At 42.6% G+C, this 23,407-nt stretch overlaps 3 protein-coding genes across 3 annotated transcripts in view; 2 read left to right on the forward strand and 1 right to left on the reverse strand.

The window, feature by feature from the left end:
* The window catches only part of ANKRD27 (ankyrin repeat domain 27), a 54,928-nt gene extending 50,231 nt beyond the window's left edge, over window positions 1-4,697 (reverse strand). Inside the window, exon 1 of the mRNA XM_040074998.2 lies at window positions 4,648-4,697. The gene's annotated coding sequence lies outside the window, so the exon portion shown is untranslated. The remainder of the gene's footprint in view (window positions 1-4,647) is intronic.
* A 95-nt stretch (window positions 4,698-4,792) lies between these two features.
* NUDT19 (nudix hydrolase 19) lies at window positions 4,793-10,389 on the forward strand. Its single transcript, XM_040075275.2, has 3 exons — window positions 4,793-5,476; window positions 7,876-8,083; window positions 9,136-10,389. The coding sequence occupies exons 1-3, from the start codon at window positions 4,793-4,795 to the stop codon at window positions 9,360-9,362; spliced, it is 1,119 nt and encodes a 372-aa protein (XP_039931209.1). The 3' UTR covers window positions 9,363-10,389.
* Window positions 10,390-12,711: 2,322 nt separating this feature from the next.
* TDRD12 (tudor domain containing 12) overlaps window positions 12,712-23,407 on the forward strand; it is a 184,994-nt gene continuing 174,298 nt past the window's right edge. The window contains exons 1-13 of the mRNA XM_040075676.2: window positions 12,712-12,851; window positions 14,185-14,235; window positions 15,828-15,986; window positions 16,261-16,397; window positions 17,445-17,564; window positions 18,207-18,262; window positions 19,088-19,173; window positions 20,096-20,297; window positions 20,482-20,558; window positions 20,832-20,890; window positions 21,619-21,679; window positions 22,307-22,411; window positions 22,803-22,988. Of these exons, the coding sequence (XP_039931610.1) occupies window positions 14,215-14,235; window positions 15,828-15,986; window positions 16,261-16,397; window positions 17,445-17,564; window positions 18,207-18,262; window positions 19,088-19,173; window positions 20,096-20,297; window positions 20,482-20,558; window positions 20,832-20,890; window positions 21,619-21,679; window positions 22,307-22,411; window positions 22,803-22,988 (1,269 nt within the window). The 5' untranslated portion in view covers window positions 12,712-12,851; window positions 14,185-14,214. The remainder of the gene's footprint in view (window positions 12,852-14,184; window positions 14,236-15,827; window positions 15,987-16,260; window positions 16,398-17,444; window positions 17,565-18,206; window positions 18,263-19,087; window positions 19,174-20,095; window positions 20,298-20,481; window positions 20,559-20,831; window positions 20,891-21,618; window positions 21,680-22,306; window positions 22,412-22,802; window positions 22,989-23,407) is intronic.

Consider the following 23,407-nt stretch of genomic DNA (forward strand, 5'->3'; position numbering starts at 1 on the left):
AACATGATACTCCCTTAGCGACTTAATCTAATATGCTAATTGCAAGTGTAACTTAAGATATACACATTTGAATTCTGGGTCCTGGAAGGTGTGCTCCAAATGATTCCTCAAACAAGCCACCAGCACTCAGTCTGGCGAGAAATTATGTGTGAAAACTATTCAAATAACTGCAAGCTGCAGAATTAGAACCATAATTTCCATTTCCATAAGACATGTAATCCATTATGCGTCTGTTGGAAGTAGAACAGTTCCAGTTGTTAATACTATCTGTAACCCAGTTTTTTTCCATCTGCCTAATTTGTTGGAATATCATTTTGTATGAAGTTAGCTTTTTTAACTTTTCTTTTTAGTCAATCTAATGGTGTTATAATCATAAACCTACACTTCCTAGATGTGACATTTATTCACAATTTGGGAACATTACTTGAAAACCTATACAGTGAATAATCTATTTACTTTTTATATTAATAATTAAGTCTGCCTATTTGTTGATATTATATGAGCTAAACAATCTAAAAGCTTTAGAATGTCATTTGGAAGTGACCTGGAGGTATTTGAAATACCACTTGAAATAGCTGGAGGCAATTAAAAGATGTTCAGATGGGGCACTTGGGGACATGGTTTAGTGGTGGACTTGGCAGTGCTGGGTTCGTGGTTGGACTCAATGATCTTGCGTTTTTTTTCCCAACCTAAATGATCCTGTGATTCTACAATACTGTAAAATAAGCCAGTTTAAGAAGCAGTAGACAAACCTAGTGAAATCTCTACATTTCTTGATACTTGAAGTTGTCACAACTCATTATTGTAGACACTGCATCTGCATGGGGACAATGATGCATCTAAATTAAACCGAGAACTGACCTAGTATAATCATCTCCAACTCACAGGATAGCTTGTAAACTAAACCAAATGATGAAATATTGGTGGATCTTGTTTTTCATCCAAAATTAATTATTGCAGTGGTGAGATCTGCACTGACCTGTCTGGGCAAAATAATTTATGCAAAGATGTAACAGGAGGAATGAAGTCATTCTACTACTAAATAGTCTAACCACATACAAAACCCCCCCCAAAATTTAATTTGACAATAATTTCTATATCTCTAGTGACCTAAACACTTTTTAAACAAACTTATTCTTTTTCTTTTAAGCAGTAATTAAACTGTACAGAAAAATTTTGAAGTGACCTCTGCATTGCTGAAATATGATGCCACAAAGAATTATTATCAGTGCAATAAACTTACAGTATTTCATTTAATGTACCTTTTGCATCACGCAGGAGGGTTTATTTTTCAATACAGCACAATCTGGTTTTGAAAGCAACCTGAAATACCAGAGTATTTGGGGTTCATTAAGTAAACAATTGTATGTTATGATATACAAGAAACATGAAAGACAGATGAGTTCTTAACTTCTTAGCGAAACACACTTTTTTTTTCTTTTTCTAATAATTTAATTTGGAGGGAACCTTTGACTCCTCAGCTTTTTGATACATTTGACTGAGTGTCACACATGTATCTAGCTAATTCTTGCTATGGGAAGACTTCTCTCCACACTGAAGTGCCCTGTGTTCCCAGCCTACAACTGGCCCTTGAAGTATAATGTCCTTGTGCTGGAATCCTTCCACACAGTAATGCAATAAACTGGTGTGCTTTGTTTAGGATTAGTGATAGATTTTTCTCAGATTTTCTCTTTTCTTCTGAGATCACTCATAAAGCTATAGAATATTTAAGTACAAGTGAGATAAGCTCTGCATTCAAGCAGGATATACTGAAGAAAAAAATCATCTAAATTGGAGATGAAGAAACATGCTCTATAGATAATCTTACATCTAATTTAACACTTGTTCTGTATTCATGTGAGCTACCTCCAGCAGGTCAGCCATAACATTGAGGGGGCAGATACACACTCAAAGAGATGATCTTTTGCCTTTCCTAGCAGGAAACTGGAAGGGGGCAAAATATCCCTTTGCATCCTTTAAGAGTTTCTGAGTGTTCATCCACAGAACCTCCAGCAACCTCCAATCCTGATAACTGGGTCAGTTAAAGTCTTGCACACTCCAGCAATTTCACATGAGGTGACTTCAGCTTTGCAGTGAATGGATACTGAACTATCCTCCTAAGACAATTCTGAAAGGAAGTAAAAAAATCTCCCAGTAATAGGGTGAATCTGCTGACCCTCAGGTAAGGAATGGAACCTTCTTAACAGGTGACTTAAGTACTCCAGAACTATGTGGAAAAATGCAGCAAATGGGCGAAGAAAGTTTACCTTAGCTTGCACTTGGCTGTCTTTGGGCCTAAAAAACTACTCTGGATGCTGAGCTCAGTCCTGAACAGAGCTGTAACCCCAGCCCTGGCATTCTCTGGGTGTCTGAGCACAGCACTGTGCCAGCCACACATCCCATTTCCACTCCTCTGCAAGAATGCCTACGGATGCAGACCCGTGAGGTTTAATAGCAGGGCGTGCCAATGAACCAGAGGAGGCCACCGGGTTCATCAGGGGGATAAAGCACCTCTGCTATGAGGAAAGGCTGAGAGAACTGGGATAGTTCAGCCTGGAGGAGAGAAACTTCAGGGTGAGCCAACTGTGCCCTTCCAGTGGCTGGAGGGAGCCTGCAAGAAAAGATGAAGAGAAACAATTTACAAAGACCTGGAGTGACAAAGGGGAATGGCTTCACACTGAGAGAGTGGGTTTAGATGGGATATTGTGCAGGAATTGTTCCCTGTGAGGGCCATGAGGGTGCTCAGAGAAGCTGTGGCTGCCCCTGGATCCCTGGAAGTGTTGCAGACCAGGCTGGACAGGGCTTGGCACAACCTGGGATAGCGGAAGGTGTCCCTGCTCATGACAGAGGGGAGAACCAGGTGATCTTTAAGGTCTCTTCCAACCCCGACCATTCGATGATCCTATGCTTTGCTTGCCTGGGTATCCCTGTTTTACATGCTAGCACTTGTGAACCTTTAGACTGTCCAAGATAAAAAACACAAACAAATATTCCATGTAGAAACTTAAGATAACACTATAAGCCTTGCTATTCTCTGGTATCAGATCTCCCTAGGTATGTTCTGAAACTACGTTCCAGGACTATCAGACCGCATTTTTGCCATAGTAAGACAGTTTTGTATATGTGTTGGTATTATATCTGATTGGAAAGTGATACCATTCACTACTGGTACATGAATACTTCCTACTTAAAATGCCTTTATGCTGAAATGATCTGACATAATGGACCCTAAATCTTTTTGATCAGCCATCAAGCTCATTGGATGTTAAATCTTGAAAAACCTCAGTAGTTTATTAATATTTCACCAGTAAAGCAGCTTTTAGGCAAAGCACATTCCTAACAAGATGTGCGCTTAACATAGTGAAATAGTTAACTACACAAACAGTGCAAAAGGCAAACAAATATCAAGATCAATGTCATGATTTTAGATTCAAAGTGCCTTAGTAGAAAACAACAAATTAATCAACCTTTCTGCTTCCACTGCCTAAGGTGGTAATTACCGATGAGCAAAAAGAATTAAATTAGTGAGATTAGCTTCTCAGGTTATAAGGCATCATTGGTTTTGCTTGTATATTTGGTGATAAGCAAGGGAAGGAGAAGGAGGTAGGCTTGTCTGCTGTCTGGCCATTCATTTTAGCAGCCTCAGCTGGCTTGGCCGACCTGCTCTGCCCACTGCAGCCAACCACCATGGCGAGCTTATGGCCCAGCTGCGTCTGGGCACACCTCAAGGTCAGGTTTGGATTTATCAATTGACATGATCCAGCATCCCACTGCTTCAGTTGCTTCTAAACTTTATTTCAGCTCCAGTGACACAAGTTTCATAGGCATCAAGTACAAGCTAAAATATAAAATCAAATTTAGAGGTTGTCAGAAGCATGGACAGATATGTGGGTATTTGCCAAACACAATGTGGCAAGAGAAGGATTATGGATGGGAGAAGGATTTTCCATGTTACATGCAAATACCATACTTGCAAAACTTCTCAACCCGTGTCATCAACTTTTTTCTGCCTAAATTTCTTACAGATTAAAGAACATCGAGGAATCAAAATCAATAAACAAAGAATTTCCTAAAGGTTCAAAGAACCTTTCAAGGTTTTGGTACCTTCCTGAATTTTTTTTTTCGGGTAACAAGGTACCTAAAAACCTCAAACCAGAAGAGCTCTATAGTAATTAACCAAAACTCTACATACTCTTCCCGTTTGTACTAGAACGAATTCAAACAACTTGGCAAACGTCACGTTTAACTACAGACCTAAAATGACTTTTGCTGCCAGCACGGCCTGCTGTGGAATTGAGATAAGGAGATTTCTGTGAGGCCAGCTGGCGGGTCAGCAGCAGCATTACGAGCACAAATCCGAGCCCTCGGCTCCTGACCCCGTGCTGACTCCCGGGGCTCTAACTGCAGCCCCTTCACCTGTGCTCAGGAAGGTTCCGGGCCCCGAGGAAGCTCCTCGGCATTTACACCTCTTGGTGCTATGAATACACTCCGAGCTGTGAACCCGCCAAAAAAAGCGCGAGTTACCCCAACCCACAGCTTCCCAAGCCACTTAAAGCCATCGCCTCGTTTCTCCCGGCCATCGCCGCCTTAAACGCTCCGCGTTTCGAAATCGTAAGCCTCCGCCCCCCGAGGACACCCGCTACTTACCGGCTTAGGGCGGAGGGGGGCCGAGGCATGCCGGCGCCGTCCCGCCCCCTGCGGCCCTCCCCCGGCGCTGGCCCGCCCCGCGGCTGCACCGGCTCCTCCGGGGGCGCAGGCGGCGGTGCCGCGCCCGTCCCGGCGCCGAGCCGAGATGAACCCGCGGCTGCGGCACTGGCGGGAGGCGGCCACGCTGCTGCTGGCGGCAGGCACGCCGGGCCGGCCGCCGCGCACGCCGCTCGGCCCCTTCGACTACGAGCTGCTGCTGCTGCGCCGGAGCTCCCGCAGCGGCTTCATGCCCGGCGCCCACGTGTTCCCGGGCGGGCTGGCGGAACCGGCGGATTTCTCCGCCGAGTGGCTGGGGCTGCTGCCCGCCTCGCCGCGCTGCGGGCTGGGCGCCGTGAAGCCGCCGCCGCCCGGCGGCAGCCGCGCCCCGCTCTTCGCGGCCGACCGGGAGAGCCCGGGCTCGCGGCTGCCGGGAGAAGTCGCCTTCCGCATCTGCGCTCTCAGGGAGACCTTCGAGGAGGCGGGGATCCTGCTGCTGGTGCAGGGGCGCGGGCCGGCCCCGGCGGTGCCCGCAGAGCGCCTGCCGCCCGCCGCCGAGCTCGGGGAGTGGCGGCGCCGGGTGCGGGAGGACGCGTCCTGCTTCCTGCGGCTGTGCCGGCACCTGGGCTGCGCGCCCAACATCTGGGCGCTGCACGAGTGGAGCAACTGGCTGACGCCCGTGGGCAGGGCCGGCCCCGGCGGCCGCCGCTATGACACGGCTTTCTACCTCTGCTGCCTGGACCAGCGGCCGCCCCACGTCTCGCAGGACGACCAGGAGGTGACAGACGTCCTGGTAAGAGAGGCTGGGGGTGCCCGGGATACGGCACAGCCTGGCCGGGCGGGTGTTGCGGTGGGAGCGGCCGCTCCTGCCCGAGCCCTTCTCCCGCGGCCCCTGGCTCCGCCGAGACTGTGCCCTTACACACCGAACAGGCGCCGAATCGTCGCAGAATGGTAGGGGTTGGAATGGACCTTAAAGATCATCGTGTCCCACCCCCGCCGTGGGCGGGGCACCTTCCACCAGACCAGGCTGCTCCAAGCCTGGCCTTACACTTCTAGGGATCCAGGGGCACCCCCAGCTTCTCTGGGCAGCCTGTGCCAGGGTCCCACCACCCTTACAGTAAAGAAAGTGCCTTCTAATATCTAATCTAAAAATCCTCTCTTTCGATTTGCACCCATTGTACTCCTTGTTCTGTCACTACAGTTCTTGTCAAAGAGACCCATTCCAGCTTCCCCACATTCCCTTCAGATACTGGAAGGTGCTGTGAGATCTCACACAACTGTGTCTTCTCCAGATAAAGCCCTCCTGATAAAGCCCCTTGAGACGAAAGGGAAGGGAGTTTTTACCTGCATGGTGCCCCTTTTCCCCTGGACACCTGGAGCTGCCACCATCACCAGAGGTGCAGCTGCAGCAGCTGTCGGTTTTTGTGAGGTGTAGAAGTCTCCTGGGTGTGTGGCCGGATGGGACAGGTGGTGACAAGAGATCTCTGGAGTCAAGGCTGGTCTTAGAGCATGTGGTTTATTGCACAGGTCCTGAGTGAAGGGGCCCTGCTGAGAGCTGCCAGGTGCGGCTCAGAGCAGGCCTGTGAGAGAGAGAGCTAGGAGAGAACTAAGGGGGTGAAGAGTGAAGAAGAGGAGCTAAGTGTAGTGAAGAGAATAGCGTAGTAGAGAGCAGAGAGGAAGAGCGAAATTCCCATTACAATACATTAAATCCTTTTCCATACTGAATATTCTAATTTGCACTAACCAGTCTAGTACAAGATACAGATCCTATAGCATTTACATACAGCCTATAAGAATCATTACATTACCCTATGTGTTACACTTTAAACTCTAAGAGTTGCTCTTCAGACCCCTCTTGCCAAGCTAGCAGGGTCTGCTCTGACTCTTGGACTTCTGGTAAAGAGAAGATCATTGTTAAATCAAGGGAGGGATTACCTTCAGCTGGCCATACCATTGTTTTCCAGACATTCAGTAACTAGGACATCTCAGACATCGAAACTTGCTTTCAATTCTATTTTACTTATTGGTTTCATATTCTCAAAATCTAAGCAGTCATATTTATAAGGCTTAGTTTCATCCTCCCTAACAGTGAGGTCGTTGTACATGATCTATGTCAGGTCTCTTTCACCTTGAATTGCTGTGTCTTTCAAAGGCAGTTGACAAATACCATTTTTTTACATTCATTCCTGCACTATAGTACAGGGTAGTCACATCTCCTATGCATGCTGGGAGAGATCCATGTGGTATATCCAGGTATGTTCCAGGACTGCGTGAGATGCTAGTAATTTTTGTCTTTCGGAGTTACTTGGAATATTTTAAGTAACATGCAAACTTGTTAAAATAGTCTAGTAAAAATATTGAAGTTTTGAATTTTATTTTTTTTTTATTTGAGGTGTTAAAGTAACAAACTTCATGAAGCTCTAAGAGAGCTCAAGGTTAGGTACATTAAGGTCCCTTAAGTTTTTCTAGGATTCTGAAAACTTTGATTTTGAGTTAGAAGTAGATGAGAAACCAGACAGTTCTGTAAAAGCCTACCTAACAACAACTTTGGTATTACTTATGTTGCTATATTTATTTGCTTAGCAAATTTTGCTACAGAAATTTAAAAGTACCTGAAACCTTACTTTCAAAAGTTCATGTTGTAATTCTGGTAATAACAGCATAAATCTACTGCAAATGATTATGCACATATTATTTAATTCACCTTGTGAGATGAAATCAAGATTACCAATAGCTTAAACATGCAGAATTAGCATGAATAGCTGGGTGTTTACACTCTGAAAACAATGCTTCTAAGAAGCAGATGTTTAGAGGTACTTCTGATTCTCAAAGCATCAGCGGCAACCTCTGGTAATAGTGAGTTTAATGTTTTATGTTGGTTTCAGTAAACCTTTAGTTGTGCCCCTAAAACAAATGTCAGTTTTTAATCCTGGCATGTCTGTCTGTAAAATAAAAATGTATTTTTATTGGGAAAAAAGGAGTAACATTTATAGATTGCTTATGTTTTTCAATTTTAAGAACATCTTTGTTACTTTGGTATAGTTTATACATGGCTTTTATTTTGTTCATAAGATACGGTCTGGTGCAAGCTCCTTTGCTATATAGACTTCCTTGCTATATGACTTTTCAGTTTATTCGGACTTTCTATCTGCTGCTGAAACAACTATTTCAAGACGTGTTTTCATCTTCCAGTGGTCATCACCTCCAGAAGCCATCGAACGCTTTAAGTCTCAAGAAATCTGGTTTCCTCCACCTCAGTTTTATGAATTCTGCAGGCTGTGCAACTTCTCCTCCCTCAGGGAGCTACAGAAGTTCAGCTCCGCACGCGCTCTCGAGGGCTGTGAGCGCTGGATGCCGGTGATGCTGAGTGCTGCAGATGGATTCATCCAGCTGCTGCCGGGTAAGGACACGCCTGAGGGTTCTGAATCTACAGCATCTCCTGAATGCTGTGTGCTGAAGCCACATGGCAGAAACCATCCTTAACTGTAAGGAAAATACTCTTCCAAGTCAAGTTACTGCACGCTGTTTCTACCCTGTTTGCTACAGTTGTGGCAGTGGCTGCAGTCAGAGACAAGCCAGGGGATCAGACAGCACAGTTACTTCTTACTTACCCATAACCTTATTGTCTCACCATTGTCATCATTATTTGTATTTGTGAAGAAATTCCAGCATTTCAGCTTCGTGTAACCTGAAGGATGTATTAGAACTCCTTCTGGTTTGTCCCTTTCAGTGGGAATTCTCCTTTACTCCAGTTACCACTTTGTAAGGAGAAGGGAATCAAGCACAGCTGCAGTTACAACATCTCCTAGCTGCAGTGATAAGGCAGCGGACTAAAACAATACACTCCGTCATCTTCCTCCTGCCCTTTCTCCTACTGAAGTCTCTCTCATTTCATAATCTTGCAGTGTTAAGAAAAGCTGCATATACTGGTTTTTTTTTTCTACTTAGTTTGTTTTTCATTGTGCTTTCCTTTTTTTTTTTTTTTGGTCACAATTGACCTCTAGGATTTCTGTATTTCGACTATATTATTAGTCTTGTACAAAGAGTATAATGCCTTGATATGGCAAAGCATTTATTTCCTTCAACAAAATAGAACAAAATAAATTTCTGTTTTTCGTCCTATCTTTGTACACGTGAAGAGGTGCTTGTCCTGTTCTCTGCTTACTATATACACTGCTATCTGCCCAGGCTGTCATTACAGCATATTAATAGCATATTATCAGGAGCTGTGGAACAGTCAGTGTGCACTGCAGTGTCACTGACATACTTCAGAAATTGATGGCTCTATCTTCAAATCTGAAGTTTAGAGACAATTTACTTTTGCATTGTGACATACATTCCCACTGATTTACGTGTCCTGATAGATCCTTAAAAATTTCTAGTATCATTCAATGAAAAGGCTGAAAAATAAGGTTGGCAATCTATAACTAAATCTTTTTTTTCTATCCCCAGGAGATGAGCTATATCCAGAAGATCCAGATTATACTGGAGAAAAGAAAATGATTATGTCAACAGATAAGAAAGTTGAAGATCTCATGAAAGAGGGTGGGATATTTCACAGGATAGTAATAAAAAACATCAACAATCTTGCTGTCTATGTTAATATTCAAGCAAAATATAAGCATATAAATCCACTGATGATGAATTTTGATCATTCAGATTACAATAGCAGATTATAATATGTCTTTGGTTTAAATCTAGAATATTTTCAATTGTATATATGTTCACTGTGGTTTTGGTGCTTTTTAACCGTTGCCAAATAGTCATGAAAATATTCCTCTGTCCTGCCAAAGCATTATGTCTGTATGTGTGTGTGATGTCACATCTATGTGTATCTAATCTCGAGTCTTTAAAAACAACAGTTGTGCCACTGCTGAGTCACAATGGTTCCCTTCTCACTGAAAATTTAAGTATGTATTATGTTCAGAAAAAGCAGAGAAGAGTTGAAGGATTCTTTTACTATGCTTCCCAAAGTTCCCCACTAAATAACTGCAGTGTGTGTCTAGAATGATCAAAATCTCCCATATTTGTTGACATTTCCAACTCTATTCTCTCTTTTGTTTTGGGGAAAAACAATGCATATATAGAAATATAGATATATAATAAATTAATTAAAATGCACTTTAAAAATAATATTATAAAGTTGATTTTTATATTTGATATACTTAAATTTTTTCTACTAATGATAATCATTCAAAGCTACAATTTTCAAAGGTAGACCTAATTAAAACAAAGTCATCTATGGAATTGAGAGCATTATTTTTATCAATATATTTTTTTATCTTCAAGTTGTAAGCAATTTAAAAAAAAAAAAAAAGTAACTTTTTTAGCTCCAAAAAGATATCAACAACTTAAAGGAATAATATTCCTCCAAGAAATACTTGCTTCTGTATTCTTAACATCTTAACACTTCTTGCTTTTTAACTACTTTACTAATATAATTGAGATTGAAGAACTTCAAAGGAAAGACTGCTGCTTAATTTTTGGTTTGGATTTTTGTTTGATTGGGTTTGTCTTTTGTGCAATAAGTAACAGCATAAGGTTAAGTTTTACTCTAAGTATATAACAGTAAGGAGTCAATGGAGCAGTTTTGTAAATTCTCTGTCTGGAAGGAAAATGAATGATGACTTCAGTCAGTGAAGTTGTTCAGAAAGCTTTGTTCCGGCTTTTGTTCTGTGTTTTAATTAAAACCTTCTGCAACAATTCCATTGAATTGGTTTGTAGCATTTATTTGGATTAAAAAAAAAATAAAAAAGTCTCTTCTCGTCCCTTCCCCTTCCATTGCTGGTTTGCAGACCTTGTTGAGGTTTGGAAACGTGTGCTGAACAATGACCACGTGAAGCAGAGCACTGTGTATTGTGCAGTAGAACACCTGAGTATTCTGGCTGGGAGTGACATTCCCTTTTCTCCAGTCAGTGGAGACATCTGCCTGCCGTGACTCCAAGTGCAACGGAGAGTGCCCTAGGACCCCTGTCACCGAGACACACAAAGCAGCCACACGCAGACAAGAGGTTTTGCAGAGTAGAGGTTTCTCCGTCCAGCTCAAAAGCTGAATCCAGGGCGGAGAGAGAACCTCTTTGTTTTAGTTCTTACTTTTTATACATTTGTGGGTCTAGCAGAAGATTGGCTTTTAGAGTTTTCACCTCTCAAGCCAACTGGCCAGACCAGCCGTCAGTTACAATTGTTTTCAGGTTAGAAATATGCAAACAAAGGACAGAGAATGAAAAACAAAGGATTTGTTTATGTTACATCTGTGGGAAAAAGGTAGAACTGCTCTTAATATTGTACAGTAATTAAAAAGATCTGACTCCATTTTATGAAAATCAAAAGGCTATAAAAAACTCAGAAAAACCAAGGTAACAGACCCCCACTTGCTAGTTCCATCAGAACCCTGGCATGCATCTCATCAAGTCCCAAGGACTTGTCTGTGTTCAGGTTTCTCAGATGGTCTTGAACTTGGTTTTCTCCTACAAAGGGAAGTACTTTATATCCTCACCTTGAAGTACAGGGACATGGGAAATGTGGGAAGCATGACTGCAGCAAAAACTGAGCCAAAAAAACCCCAAGTCAGATGTCAAAGAAAGCCTGGCAGCTCTCTCCATGTGGATTATCACTGAAGTATTGGGGGTGGGAGTGTACATTTCTGGGGGTTTTATTTGTGGTTTTTTTTGTTTTTTTTTTTTTAAGATTCCTTACCACATTCAGTTCCAGCTGTGCCTTAGCTCTCTCCTGATCCCATTCCTATACCCTCAAGTGCCATTGCTGTATTCTCCCCTATGGATACCTATTCCTGCTTCCAGTGCCTATGCATTTCTTTCTTGCACTTCAGTCAGATGAGAAGGGTCTTAGGCAGCTTCATTGGTTTCCTGCCTGCCTTGTCTGATTTCTTACACGTGAGAATCAAGAGCTTTTGTGCTTTAAGGAAAAGATGCTTAAAGAGCTGCCAGCTCTCTTCTCTGCTACTCCTTTATCCCTGAGGGCAGTGTCCAGGAGTTCTCATCCTTAATCAAGGGACAGTGTGCTCTCCTAGAACCTTCACTTCATCTGGCCCATATTCCTAGGGATCACAAATTCAAAGACACAAAAGATCTTTTTTTTTAATTGTTCTGCCCCTTATGGTTATTCTAGTAGGTTACCTTTATGGTAGAAGTGGGTATTAACGAGAAAATATTTTTGATAAAGAGATTATTTAGCACCCAGGGCACAGCAGGACTGTGGACACAGGAGTGCGGGCAGGGAAGGAGTGCGGGGGTGATGGCAAGTGTGTGGAAAAAAGCAGTTTTGTGTTAGGTGAGGGTTCTCTCTCACTCTGGTTGGGGTCATGTCTTCCTGCAGAGCTAGGAACTACACTAAGGACTTAGACTAAGTTATTTCACCACTTCCACACGGGCAGGTCCGTATGAACTCTTTCCACTTGTCCATTTACTTATTGGTGCTACAGCTGGTGGTGGTGTTTTTTTGTGTTTTTTTCTTTTTTTGTTTTTTTTTTTTTTTTTTTTTTTTTTTCCCCAGTGATTGTTGTGCCTGCATTAGTTAAGAACGACCAGTTATTTCCGAAGAACTGCCACTGTTTCACCATTGCCTCTGCTATAGAGACTTTAAGCCTGAAATAAATTCCAAACCCCAAAGGTTTATTGTGATAATATCCCTCAAGTCCCGGGAGAATATTCTTGATTTCAAGTTGTTTGCAGTAACAAAGACTTTTCTCCTTTCACAACGAGTTTGGTTTCTATTTTATACAAAAAGCAAGACGAAGCACTTCCCGGCACTTCGTGAGACCTGCTCTAGCGTTTTAACCTTCTTCACGCCGAGCAATAGCTGGCTGCGCTGTTGGCAGCAACCCGCCCCTGAGGAGCGGGGCACGGGCCACCCTGGGCTCGGAGCCGGGCCCGGGGGCGGCCCTGCGGCCCGGAGCGCTGGAGAGTTCTGGAAGGAGCCGTGGGCAGCGCCTTCTGGGAGGAGCCGGGCTGGAGAGTTCTGGAAGGAGCCGTGGGCAGCGCCTTCTGGGAGGAGCCGGGCTGGAGAGTTCTGGAAGGAGCCGTGGGCAGCGCCTTCTGGGAGGAGCCGGGCTGGAGAGTTCTGGAAGGAGCCGTGGGCAGCGTTCTCTGGAAGGAGCCGCGGGGAGCGGGCGGCAGCGCGGCGTGTGGAGCCTTCGAGTACCAGACGAGGTCAGTAGGTTTGTTCCAGCGGGGAGAAGCGTGGGACTATGGCAGGATAGGGGGAAAGAGGGATTGGGGAGAGGGAGTAAAGCGAAGAAAGTGGATCTTAAACCTCCCGTGGCCGTGCTGCTTTTCCCTCGCTCTGCGCCTCCTGCGTCAGCAGGGTTTCGATGGAGCGCGGCTGAGCAGAGGGATAACGAGGTGAGTTTTCTAGGAGTGCTCGCACACACCGGGATGGCTGCAGAGGCTCCTTCTACCTTCTGGAGGTCTGTCTTAATGCAGCAGGTTGGGGCGAGGGTTAGAGTGACTTAGAGCGTTTTTACATTTTAAATAGTACCTAGCAGTAAGTGTGGGATTTGAGCAAGCGTTTGTTTTCCTACTTGCGGTGGACTGGGAGAGTTGGCCTTTTTCTGTGCGTGTGCTTCATCCCTGCCACGACGATGGGCCATTTAGTGAGTGTGCACTCATTAACCTGAGACTTAAGCTGAAGTTACTTAATGCCCCTCAGCGTTAGTGCTGAAAGAAAAGCCTACTCTTAAGTGTCTAAGCAGCACTACCTTAGACTGTCTTTTGTTGCAGCGTATTACGGTGTAGGGTTAGAAACACGGGAGCTTTGCTTGTGTTAAATGATCTTGGGTAAAGCTTTTGCAGTCGCTTCGGCTGTTGCATTGTCATGTTAAACAGTCGCTTAGAGCTTGTCGCTGTCTCTGACCGCAGGGTATCTGTGTTGCTGCCTAAGTCTGGCTCGTTGAGCAGTAGCTTTGGAAGTGGAAGGACAATGTCTTGATTTTCCTTTTCGGAGACGTTAGGCACCTACTTTGAGTGTTAATTCTTTTAAGTTGTAAGCTGGACACTGCGGCGATGGTTTGTGCCAAAATGAAATACCAGTTACCTGCTGGAAGTTTCGTTACTGTGTTGTTACTCCTAGATCTGGTCTGTACCATTGCAGACAGATGTAGTGTGAAATACTAATAAAAATCTACGATGTTAAACTTGTTAGCTAAATTTGAGATTCCTCTGTTGCATTAGGCTGTGGGATATTTTCCGAGTTGGAAAGATGGTGTTTCCATCCTTTGGTCATGCAGAGGAGGTTGTAGGCGCCTTTGTGATCAGCCTGTTTCTGCTGGCGTTTGAATGGAAAAGATGCAGCATGGATGGGAAATCCTGATGAGGCTTTAACATAGTCCCTCTTTAAGAAAACCGGTTTGAGCCCTTTGAAAGGTGTAAATCAGCTGCTTAGACTAGTACTCCTGACGTGAGTAGTAAAAATCTGTAGGCTTACTTTAGGTGTATGCTCTTCAAAATCGATAAAAACGGTTCACCAAATGTTTTTCTTTTACAGTAAGTGATAAGGGAGACACAGGAGGTAGACATGGAAGTTGAGGTATTAAAGGTATGCCTTTTTTTTTTTTTTTTTTTTTTAAAAGCCTGTAGGATTGATGTCTATTTCCATGTGACTTTCAGGAGGTCACATTTACAAACAAGATGCTGCCTGTGTATTTTCATTCACCAGCACTTCTTTGCACTTGTGGAGGGACCTATTACGGTTATATGTATTTTTTATTTGTTTTAGGTTTTGTTTTCTTGTTTTTGTTGTAAAATAGGTGAGTAGGTGTGTGAATTAACGCAGGCAGCCAGCCAGCCAGAACAGTCACAAAGCCACAGCTGAAATAGAGGGAGAAAATGTATTCCATTGCCTGGCTAACTGGAGGATCAGGGGCACAGCCAGGTGGACACTGGCAGGCTCAGGCCGTCCCAGCAGGATTCATCAAGAGCCCTGTGAGCTCCCCTGTGCTTTTTGTGATCTCTGGGCTTTGATCTTTCTCCCAACACAGAACTCAGCATGCCTATGAGAGCGCCTCCAAGCCTCTCCAAAAATGTGTATTGTGTCTACACAGAAATTCCGTTTCTCAAAACAGAGGATCAACAGCAGTAGCGTAATAGATGGGGTTTCCCATGCTGATGTTCTCCAGGCCTCCTCCCCATTCCCAGCTGCAAGGTCACTTGAGCTATTGTACCACCTTCCACACTATTTTTACACTTGTGATCCCTTCCCCCAGCAGTAGGGATGCAGCTTAAATCTGAAATGGAGGGTGTGAAACACAGTGCTAAATAATATGTAGTATAGTACTAGATTATACTGAATTTCACAGGAGATTGTGGAAAATGCAGCATACAGCCAGGACAGGTGACTCAGGGGATAGTCCCTGTTCTGTGATGTCATGCTGGGCAATAAAAGCTGCAGGTATGTCTGTGGTCATCCCATCTGCTTGCCCAAGTCAGCAGTGTTGTGTGTGATGGAGCTGTATGTACTGGAAGTGCCCGAGCAATTGCCAGTGGGAAACAGCAAATGCGCTCCTTGTGTTGCTTTGGTTGCACGGTGCACTCTTGCTTTGGCTAGTCAGCTGTTCCAATACCAGCCTGTGAGCTTCCTCACTGGCATCCTTCCAGGTGTCTGGTCATCCTGCAGGGATGCGAGTGAGGCAGCAGCTGTGTGGGGTTCAGTTGCCTGCTGGGATTAAACCTTCTCAGCTGGGTGACAGTTTAGTGAGGTTTAGCAGAAAGCTGTCACCCTGTTTTAAAGAAACTGGATGTCATGCAGACACCCTAAGCACAAAGAAAAGCCCCTTGGTGAGGTTTCTTATGTTTTTAGGGGTTTTTATGTACTTCCCGAGGACTTGATATGGCCGTAAAAAGCTTTGTCTTTGTGCTTTGCCCCCTGTTTGGTTTAACCAGCTTTTTAGATGGTGCTGCTCCCTTGTAGACCCCACGTGGTGTTTGCTGCAATGCTGAAGAAACTTGGAACCTGAGAAGACATTTCATGAACTAATGCTGTGAAAGATGTTTCACTGGTTAACATTCTGTCTGTCAGTATCAGCCACTGTATTTTCAAAGGTGCTTCATAAAAATTGAGTTATATTTTTACATCTGGTGCTCAGATACTCTTAAAAGTCAGTAGCGTTTGTTCTGTATTCCTTGCATCAGGTTGAAGATCCAAGTTGCTTTTGGATTGCTATAAAAGAATGTGTGCCCGGCGTAGTCAGTGAATCTGTATATGAAAACCTGCATGCTGAAATGAAACAGTTCTATGACAGCTCTAAAAAGGCAGATGACTTAAAACAAGAGGAGATAGAAAAAGGCCAGGTAAGATCATTGCTCTACATAGAAATAGTCTGTTAGTTGAATTGGTTTAGGGGTGAAGTATCAAATACATGACTTTTTTATTACTATTTTTAACCATCTCTGTGGCTTGTGTTTTCTCATCTGTAAAGCCTCCGAAGTGTAAGGTATAAAGCTTACATTTTGCATTGAGAATGGAAGTCTGTGTAATAAGTAGTGCATCCTTGCCTCTGGAAAACCTTTGAGTGCATTTGGGACCATTTGAAAGAACCTGCTGCTGTCTTTGTGTCTTCCTCAGGTTTATGTGGTTTTCAGTGAGGAGCTCAAGTGCTGGTGTAGGGCACTGGTTCAGTCAATCTGGCGCCAGGTAGACGGTTACCAGCTGGGATGTTTCCTTGTGGATTATGCCAAGTACTGTTCTCTCCCATCAAAGAAGTAAGTGTTAAGAGTTTTTGTCGCTGTGATGTATTGATTAATAGACAATAGATGCTGTTAATGTTTATTTAGTCAATGCTTTGGTTTAATTGAGCTGTAGGTTGTGTCCACAAGAAGCTGCGAACCAGATTATACACTTGAAAGTGCCTAAGTGCAAACCAGTCCTTATTTTGTGATACTTCAAAGATGCTCTCCATTTTAGGCTTTGCTTTTTTAAAGATTCAGAATAGAAATAATACCAGTCTATTGTGATTGAAATGCGTGATTGCCAGTTAAAACTTAACCTTTATATTCTTCTTTAATAATGCGGTATATACTAGAAAAAGTAATTATGGCCAATGAAGTTTAGGCACAAAAACTGTCTATAGAAGGAAGGTTTTCACTTGTTGCAACAGCTTTTGAGGTGTAAACAGATACGTGTGGGGGTTTTCCCACTGCAGTTGACCAACTTGTTTACTAAGAGCTGACAGTTTGTCTTGTTATGGTGCTAAAAAAGGTGAGTTTTCATAGATTCAGAGTTTTTGATGAAATGAGAGTAAAGCCTTGCATTTCTAAAATCTTGAAGAACAATGTTATGTTCTGGAGCAACCTAGTCCAGCTCTTAAAGTTTGTTTCTGTATTAAAATATGCAACTTGGAGAGAAAGAAACTCCAGCAAATTGGTTTTGGTAGTATTCCACAAAGTTAGAACTTATCTAAAGTATTTTAAAATAAATAACGTTTTAAAGTTGACAGTGGGTTAAATACCATGGAGATACTTAAAAAATGAATAGCAAGAAGATGTGAAACTGCGGTGGCAAAGGATCAGAAAGATTCCAAGTAACTAGGATGTGTGTTGATACTAAATGAATAGAAAAAGCAGTTCTGTTCTCCAGTTGGTCCTGATGGCACCTCTTTGAGTGAGACAGTGGTTTCAGGGTGGGATCCAAACTCCTGGAGGAACTGTGTTGTCAAGTTCAGAGTAACAGAAGGTGGTTAGTGAGGCCAGTGACTTCTGGAGAAGAGATTCTGTCCCGTAAAATGAGGTAATTTCCACTTTGTTTTGCAGCGTTCGAGTTTTAGCAGGAGCATTTGCAAAGATCCCATACAGAGCAAAGAAGTGTCGGCTGCACTGCACAAAGCCATTGACACTGTATATTGACTACTGTAAAGACACTGCCAAAATAGGGTAAGGAGAGTTGAGTAAATCTCTTCTGTTCATGCATTTCTGAAGTGTGAGGGTTTAGTGCAGAATTTTTTAGAAGGGATTACAGTTCAAGAAAAAAAAAACTGCAGTATTCTCATAGTGAACACAGAACAGTACCAGCTACTAAGAGGAAAATTAACTCTCTTCCAGCTGAAAGGACAAAGCTCCCCAGGGAAGTGGTGGAGTCACTGTCCCTGGAGGGATGTAAAAGATGAGTAGATGTGGCACTAAGGGACATGGCTGAGTGGTGGCCTTGGCACTGTGGAGTTAGCGGTTGGACTCAGTGACTGTGGGTTTTTTTTTTTTTTTATCCCAACCTAAATAATTCTATGGTTTCTAAATAATTTATGTTGGGTGCAAGCCATGATACCTTGACAAAGCAGTATCTTTTAATTTTGATCAGCTCATGATATTGGTGAGGTTTAAGCAATATTACCAAGACTGAAGTAATGTGCTGAGTAATCAGATTCTGTTGAATTCTCTAGTTCTGTACTTTGTAAGAATTTGAATGATTTAGAGCTTTGTGCTTGTGTAGGTTTTTTTTTTTTTTTTTTTTTTAATTACCATTTTTGTGTTTCATGATGTGGGATAACTGTTTTTTTGTTCTTTTTTTTTTTTTCCTAGACCAGCCAAAAGATGGGATACTGCTGCTATCCATCATTTTCGAAAACTTCTTGAAGGCAAATGGCTCTTCTGTTTTTTGGAAAAACCAACTGTTAGCGAAATGTAGTAGTTGTGCACAAGTTTATTATACTTGCATATAGCTGATTAAATTTATGAATGCTGTTTGTTAAAAATAAAGGAGCTGCCTAAGTATGGCGTGAATAAGACACAAATATTTGTGGAGCTGCATTTTGAGTACTCTGGGCTTCCATGCTGCATAAATTTTGGTAGTTAGCTAGATTTTTTTCTGGCTTTCAGGCAGGCTGCCTAAGGCAGCATTCGTGCCACATTTGTTCAGGACATTAGAACCTTTCTGTGTACTTAACAAGCATCGTTTGAGTCAGCATCACAGCTGTCCTGCATTTGCATTTTGCAGAGGTGCTTCAGGATTTGGGAACGGACTTTTCCTCTGGGCAAACACAGCCCAAAGTCCAATAAAAGTGTAACAAAGCCGTACAAGTGCACAAGTACAGCTTCATTAAAGCAAAGGAAATGTCACATGTGGAAAGCGCTCACTGGTGCCCCAGGCTGCCAGTCTTAAGAGATAAACCAAGATCTTAATGTACAACTAAAGGTGGTTTGTCTCAAGAGGTCATTAATGTATTTCAACTCTCACTCCTCCTTCAATGACTAAGGAAAAGTTCCTTTTTTTGATACTTTCACAATTTTATTGTTAACTTCCTTGTTAGGTGAAATAACTTCCTTCCTTAGGTGAAATAACAAGCATTACACATTTTTAACTGTGATTTCTGTTTCTGGCTGTCTCAGAAAGTACGAGTGAAGAATGCTGGTAGTGTGATAAGGGTTTAATCTTTTTTTCTTGTGTTTATTGCTGCATTTAGAGGCTACCGAGGCTAAAGCCACAATACAGGCGGTAGAAGATGAAGTGTTAGACGTGTCTCTTTTTGTGACTGTAAGAGATGAAAAGGTAAGATACTTTAATATTTCCAACTCTATTGATGTACTTTGCTGCTAGTTTAAGACTGGAGAGCATGACTTGTGAGTTTTATAATTTAGATCAGATACAGTAGAAGCTAAATCATTAACTTATTGGAGGTTTTTCTTACAGTTCTCTTCAGTGTAAACCTCTGGAGAGGTTTACAGGTCTAATAGGCAGAACTGTATTTTTCTCTCTGTGAACCTTTTTTTGGAAATGACTATTCACAAGCAAGTCAAGTCCAGCCAGTACTTCAGGGGACAGCTAACGTGAATCATTTGGTGTACTTCTTGTGGTAAATACTTGAAGATGTTTCAGTAAGGCAGCTGCATAATACTGTAGAAATAATTAAAAGTTCACACTCTTGCATACAGCTGAGTCCTCAAGGAGCTAGAAAAATCACCCAGTCTAGTTCGACTTGCCAAAATGCGTAACTTGAGTCAAATCTCTGCTGTAGCTACTGCCAGACTTAAGCAGCTGTGTGGTAGATACCAGAAGTTTTACGCCTAATAGTGCTTTTTTTTTTTCCCTGCCAGATTTTGATGTGTGCTGAATCCAAAAGAAATAAACAGGCTTGACTGAATGAGAGATTTGAGATTTGTAGGGCTCGTAGAAACAGTTAATTTCGTACAGAGTTTTGGCCAGAAACATAATACTCACTAATTAACACCTACTGAACATAGAGGTAGATAGGACTTTCTCTTTTTTAGCATTACTATTTGACAGAAAGCATTCACTGGTACTTCTTATGCTGGGGTTTGGTTTGGTTGGATTTTGTTTGGGGCATTTTATCATTTATAAAAGCACTGCTTTTGTTTCAGGCTTCACATAAATTCTAAACAAGTGTGTGCTGATGTAGCTTATGGCTTGTTAACACTGATCAAAAAAGATCTTGTTTGGGTTTTTTTTGTAGATCTGTGTTAATGATGATCTGGTTGCAAAGTACTTTGCACATTACAAGGAAGCTGAAGGGCCTTCAGGGAGTTCTTCAGATGATTCTGACAAGGAAGTGTCGTTAAGTGCTGAGTGTGTTCCAGTGGAGTTTGTCGGTCCTACGTTTCTTGCCAGGCCAAAGCTGCCCTTCGGAGGGGAGATGTCGCCACATCCTGGGCCAGGTGGGACACACAAGTGTGGGGGGCAGTCCTACAGCAGCACTTGGTGCGTTTAGTCGGATGTGTGGCATGGGGATCTCCTGTCTTGGTTTGGATCTCGGTGACTGGGACCTGTGGTGTCCATCTCTGGCTTTTTACGTGGTCAGATAATCAGAAACGGGTATCTCCATTTTGTTCACATTTTTAGGTCTTGCTGGTTGTAATTCTGCTCCTGAGAAGACGTCCCAAAGGTCACACACCGTTCTAAATGACAATACTGTGCCTGTAAGTATTAAATTTTGTATTAAATTGTTAAATACAAACTAAAGTAAATTTATGTAGGCCAGATTGGGAGTGCTGTAGTCATCCAGGTTGTTAGTTTTCTGAAGTTTGTTTCATCAAAATTGTTGCCTTAGTCAAAGAAACTTCAGATTTGTAAAAATGCTGCAGAATATTTGGAGAAGCCCACAGCTGGGTAAGACAACCACTTGCAACTTTGTGCTTTAAATACTGCTTCTGAACATTATTTTAGTGCTTAAAATGTGTTTTTTTTCCTAGGTGGTCAGCATGGTGCCAGGTTTGCCTTCCAAGGAAGATAAAGCAGTTCAAACAGAGAGGTGTGGTGCAGCATGTTAAACATTCAGAGTGATTCTGTAATTCGACAGTTGGGAGCTGTAGCATGTTTGCAGTTACTGTTCTTAGGCCTCTAAAGGGCAGAGGGAAAGGGGGAGGTACATCCACGTGTATGTATCTTTTGGGGAAGGAGGGACATGAAAGCTGTTGATAGCTACCCAGACTAGAAAAATACCAGTTCTTTCTGAACAGTAGCTTGACCACAGGGGTGTGGTGGGGAGGTATTTTTCTGCACACTAAACGTGTTCATTTGCTTTATTTTATTTGTAGTGTGGTTTATAAAGTTTTCAGCTTTAACGGCATATAACAGGGTCAGTTTGTGCAGTACTTTCACTGTGCTGCAGGTCAGTTGATGCATAGATAATAAGCCTCAGGAGTTTTTCTTTTGGTTTCTAATTGATGGAAAGATGAGTTGTTTTATGTTTTGGAACTTTTAAAAACCATTTTTTCTAAAGTCTAGTCTATTTTTCTTCTGTCCAGGAGCTTAGCAGTTAACTTAGAAAAATATTCTGAAGGATTGTTTTCACTGAATACTGCTTTCCAGGTGGTGGGTTTTGATTTCTCCTTTTGCATTGGAGGGTTTTTCTCATTGGCATGGATCGGTCAGGAATACTTGGAGTGAATGACTTCATGACACCTGGGAAATACTGGTGATGTTTATAAATGATATTTTTCTTTTGCATTTGTGTTGGATTTAATATCTCTTTCTCAGGCTTCTGAAGTTCTTAAGTTCCAATTCCTGCCAGACACACACAGTTGAAGGTGACCAGCAGGTATTTCAAGCATTAACTTTCATTTAAATTCACTTGTGCTAACATTTTGGGTTTTGTGGCATTTGGAGGCAGTCGGGCTGACTGCACCTGCATTGGCCTCTGCAGGCTAAAGCTGAGCCAGCTGGCCAGGTTGGGAATGCCTCTTGAATTTAAGAAAGGCAAAACACAGGGAAGGGGAACCAAAAAAAGTGAGAACCAGGCAGCGCCAGGGTCAGACAGCAGAAGCAGCTCCATGCAGATGTTTTTGTAGAGGACCCACACTGGGGCAGAAAAGAGAGAAAAAGCGATGGAGGGAAATTGCCATCTGTAGTCCCTGCCTCATGCTGCTCATTGTGGGGCTGAGTGCCAGCTGTACACAGAGCATCCACTGCATCTCTTCAGGGGTTTAAGACGGTTACGACCATCTTCAAGGATGTTTCTTCAAGAATAGCAATAATGAGTTTTTTATCTGGCCCTAGTTCTGTGTAACCTGTCAGTAGGGATGAAACATTTAAAGTGAATTAAGAATTTGATTAATTCACATCAAAATGCCATTTTTTTAAATGCACTGAGCGCTTCTGAGTTTTGTGTAAGCTAAATCCATTTTGTAAGTATTGCCATTGTCATCTATTTGTCTCATGGTTTCAGAGTTTTCAAAATGTTGAGAAAGAAAAAAACTTTGTGTTCCTGAGCAAGAAAATTGAACCATCATCAGTTTTGGAAACAGCGCCACTTTTTGATGGTCTGAAAAAGGTAGACATGATGATACTAGATTGATGACCTTTTTAAGACAAGTTTCATACCTCGGATCACCATAGTAAATCCTACAGTAATACCTCAGTTTGGTTGAGGAATGTTTACAAGATTGTTCATGTGATGGAATAAATGAAGCTTTAGAGAAATGCTGTAGGAATTTTACACTTTTTTTTCCTGGTATATTAGCCACTGCTACAAATGGATTTGAATTTTAACACAGTAATTTAATAGCTCAGCCCAGAAGATGGTTTTTCCTATTACCTGTTACGGGCATTTGTTACCTAGTGGGTCAGAAGCTTTTGAATCGCTCATTTTTATGCTTTGGCTTGTTTTGTTGGTGTTTAAGTACACAGATTTAATGGGAAACTCTTAATTTCTCTTTCTGTAGGAACTTGCTTGGAACAAGTTTTCAGGCCCTACCTTCACTGAGTCCTACTGTTGGCCACCAGTAGCTTGGGGATGTGATGTTGTTGCCATCTCTCATCAGGGAAATGATCCCTTATTATATATTCCACCAGTTCTTACACTTTTGCAGTTGGAAAGTGTCTACCAAGCCTTGCCAAGCATGAGTGGAGTATGTATCTATTAGACCAGAGAACCTGTTAGTACTCTGAATGTTTGGAATGTCCGCATTAATGTTATCTCCGTAACCTCTTCATGATGCCTGCCAGTTTCTCTAGGGCCCCTGCTTAGAGGACTCCCATGGACTGTGTGAATGGGGGAGTCTCCCCAATTTACTTTTAAAGCAATCCCTAACAAGTGGTTCATGCCCTGGCACTTAAATACGTGATGGAGCTTTGCTTCTGCATGAGTAGTACGTACTCCTTAAACTAAAATGGGTACTAGCTGTTCTAAATACCATATTGCACTTCGTAGCTTGTGTTAGATCACATAAAAAGAATTACTGAGGTTGTAAGGGACCTCTGAAAACAGTCCAGTACAGCCCAAGTAAGACAGGATTCTTAAGGTTCTGTACTTCTGTCTAATACTGTG

This window comes from Hirundo rustica, chromosome 11 (assembly GCF_015227805.2).
Source record: "Hirundo rustica isolate bHirRus1 chromosome 11, bHirRus1.pri.v3, whole genome shotgun sequence".
Classification (NCBI taxonomy): domain Eukaryota; kingdom Metazoa; phylum Chordata; class Aves; order Passeriformes; family Hirundinidae; genus Hirundo; species Hirundo rustica.

What these genes read in the sequence shown, in the direction of transcription:
- NUDT19 (XM_040075275.2), top strand. Translation starts at nt 4,793, where the DNA reads ATGAACCCGCGGCTGCGGCACTGGCGGGAGGCGGCCACGCTGCTGCTG. An exon ending in AGGAGGTGACAGACGTCCTG is followed by an intron (nt 5,477 to 7,875) that starts GTAAGAGAGGCT and finishes TTCATCTTCCAG; the next exon opens with TGGTCATCACCTCCAGAAGC. An exon ending in ATTCATCCAGCTGCTGCCGG is followed by an intron (nt 8,084 to 9,135) that starts GTAAGGACACGC and finishes TTCTATCCCCAG; the next exon opens with GAGATGAGCTATATCCAGAA.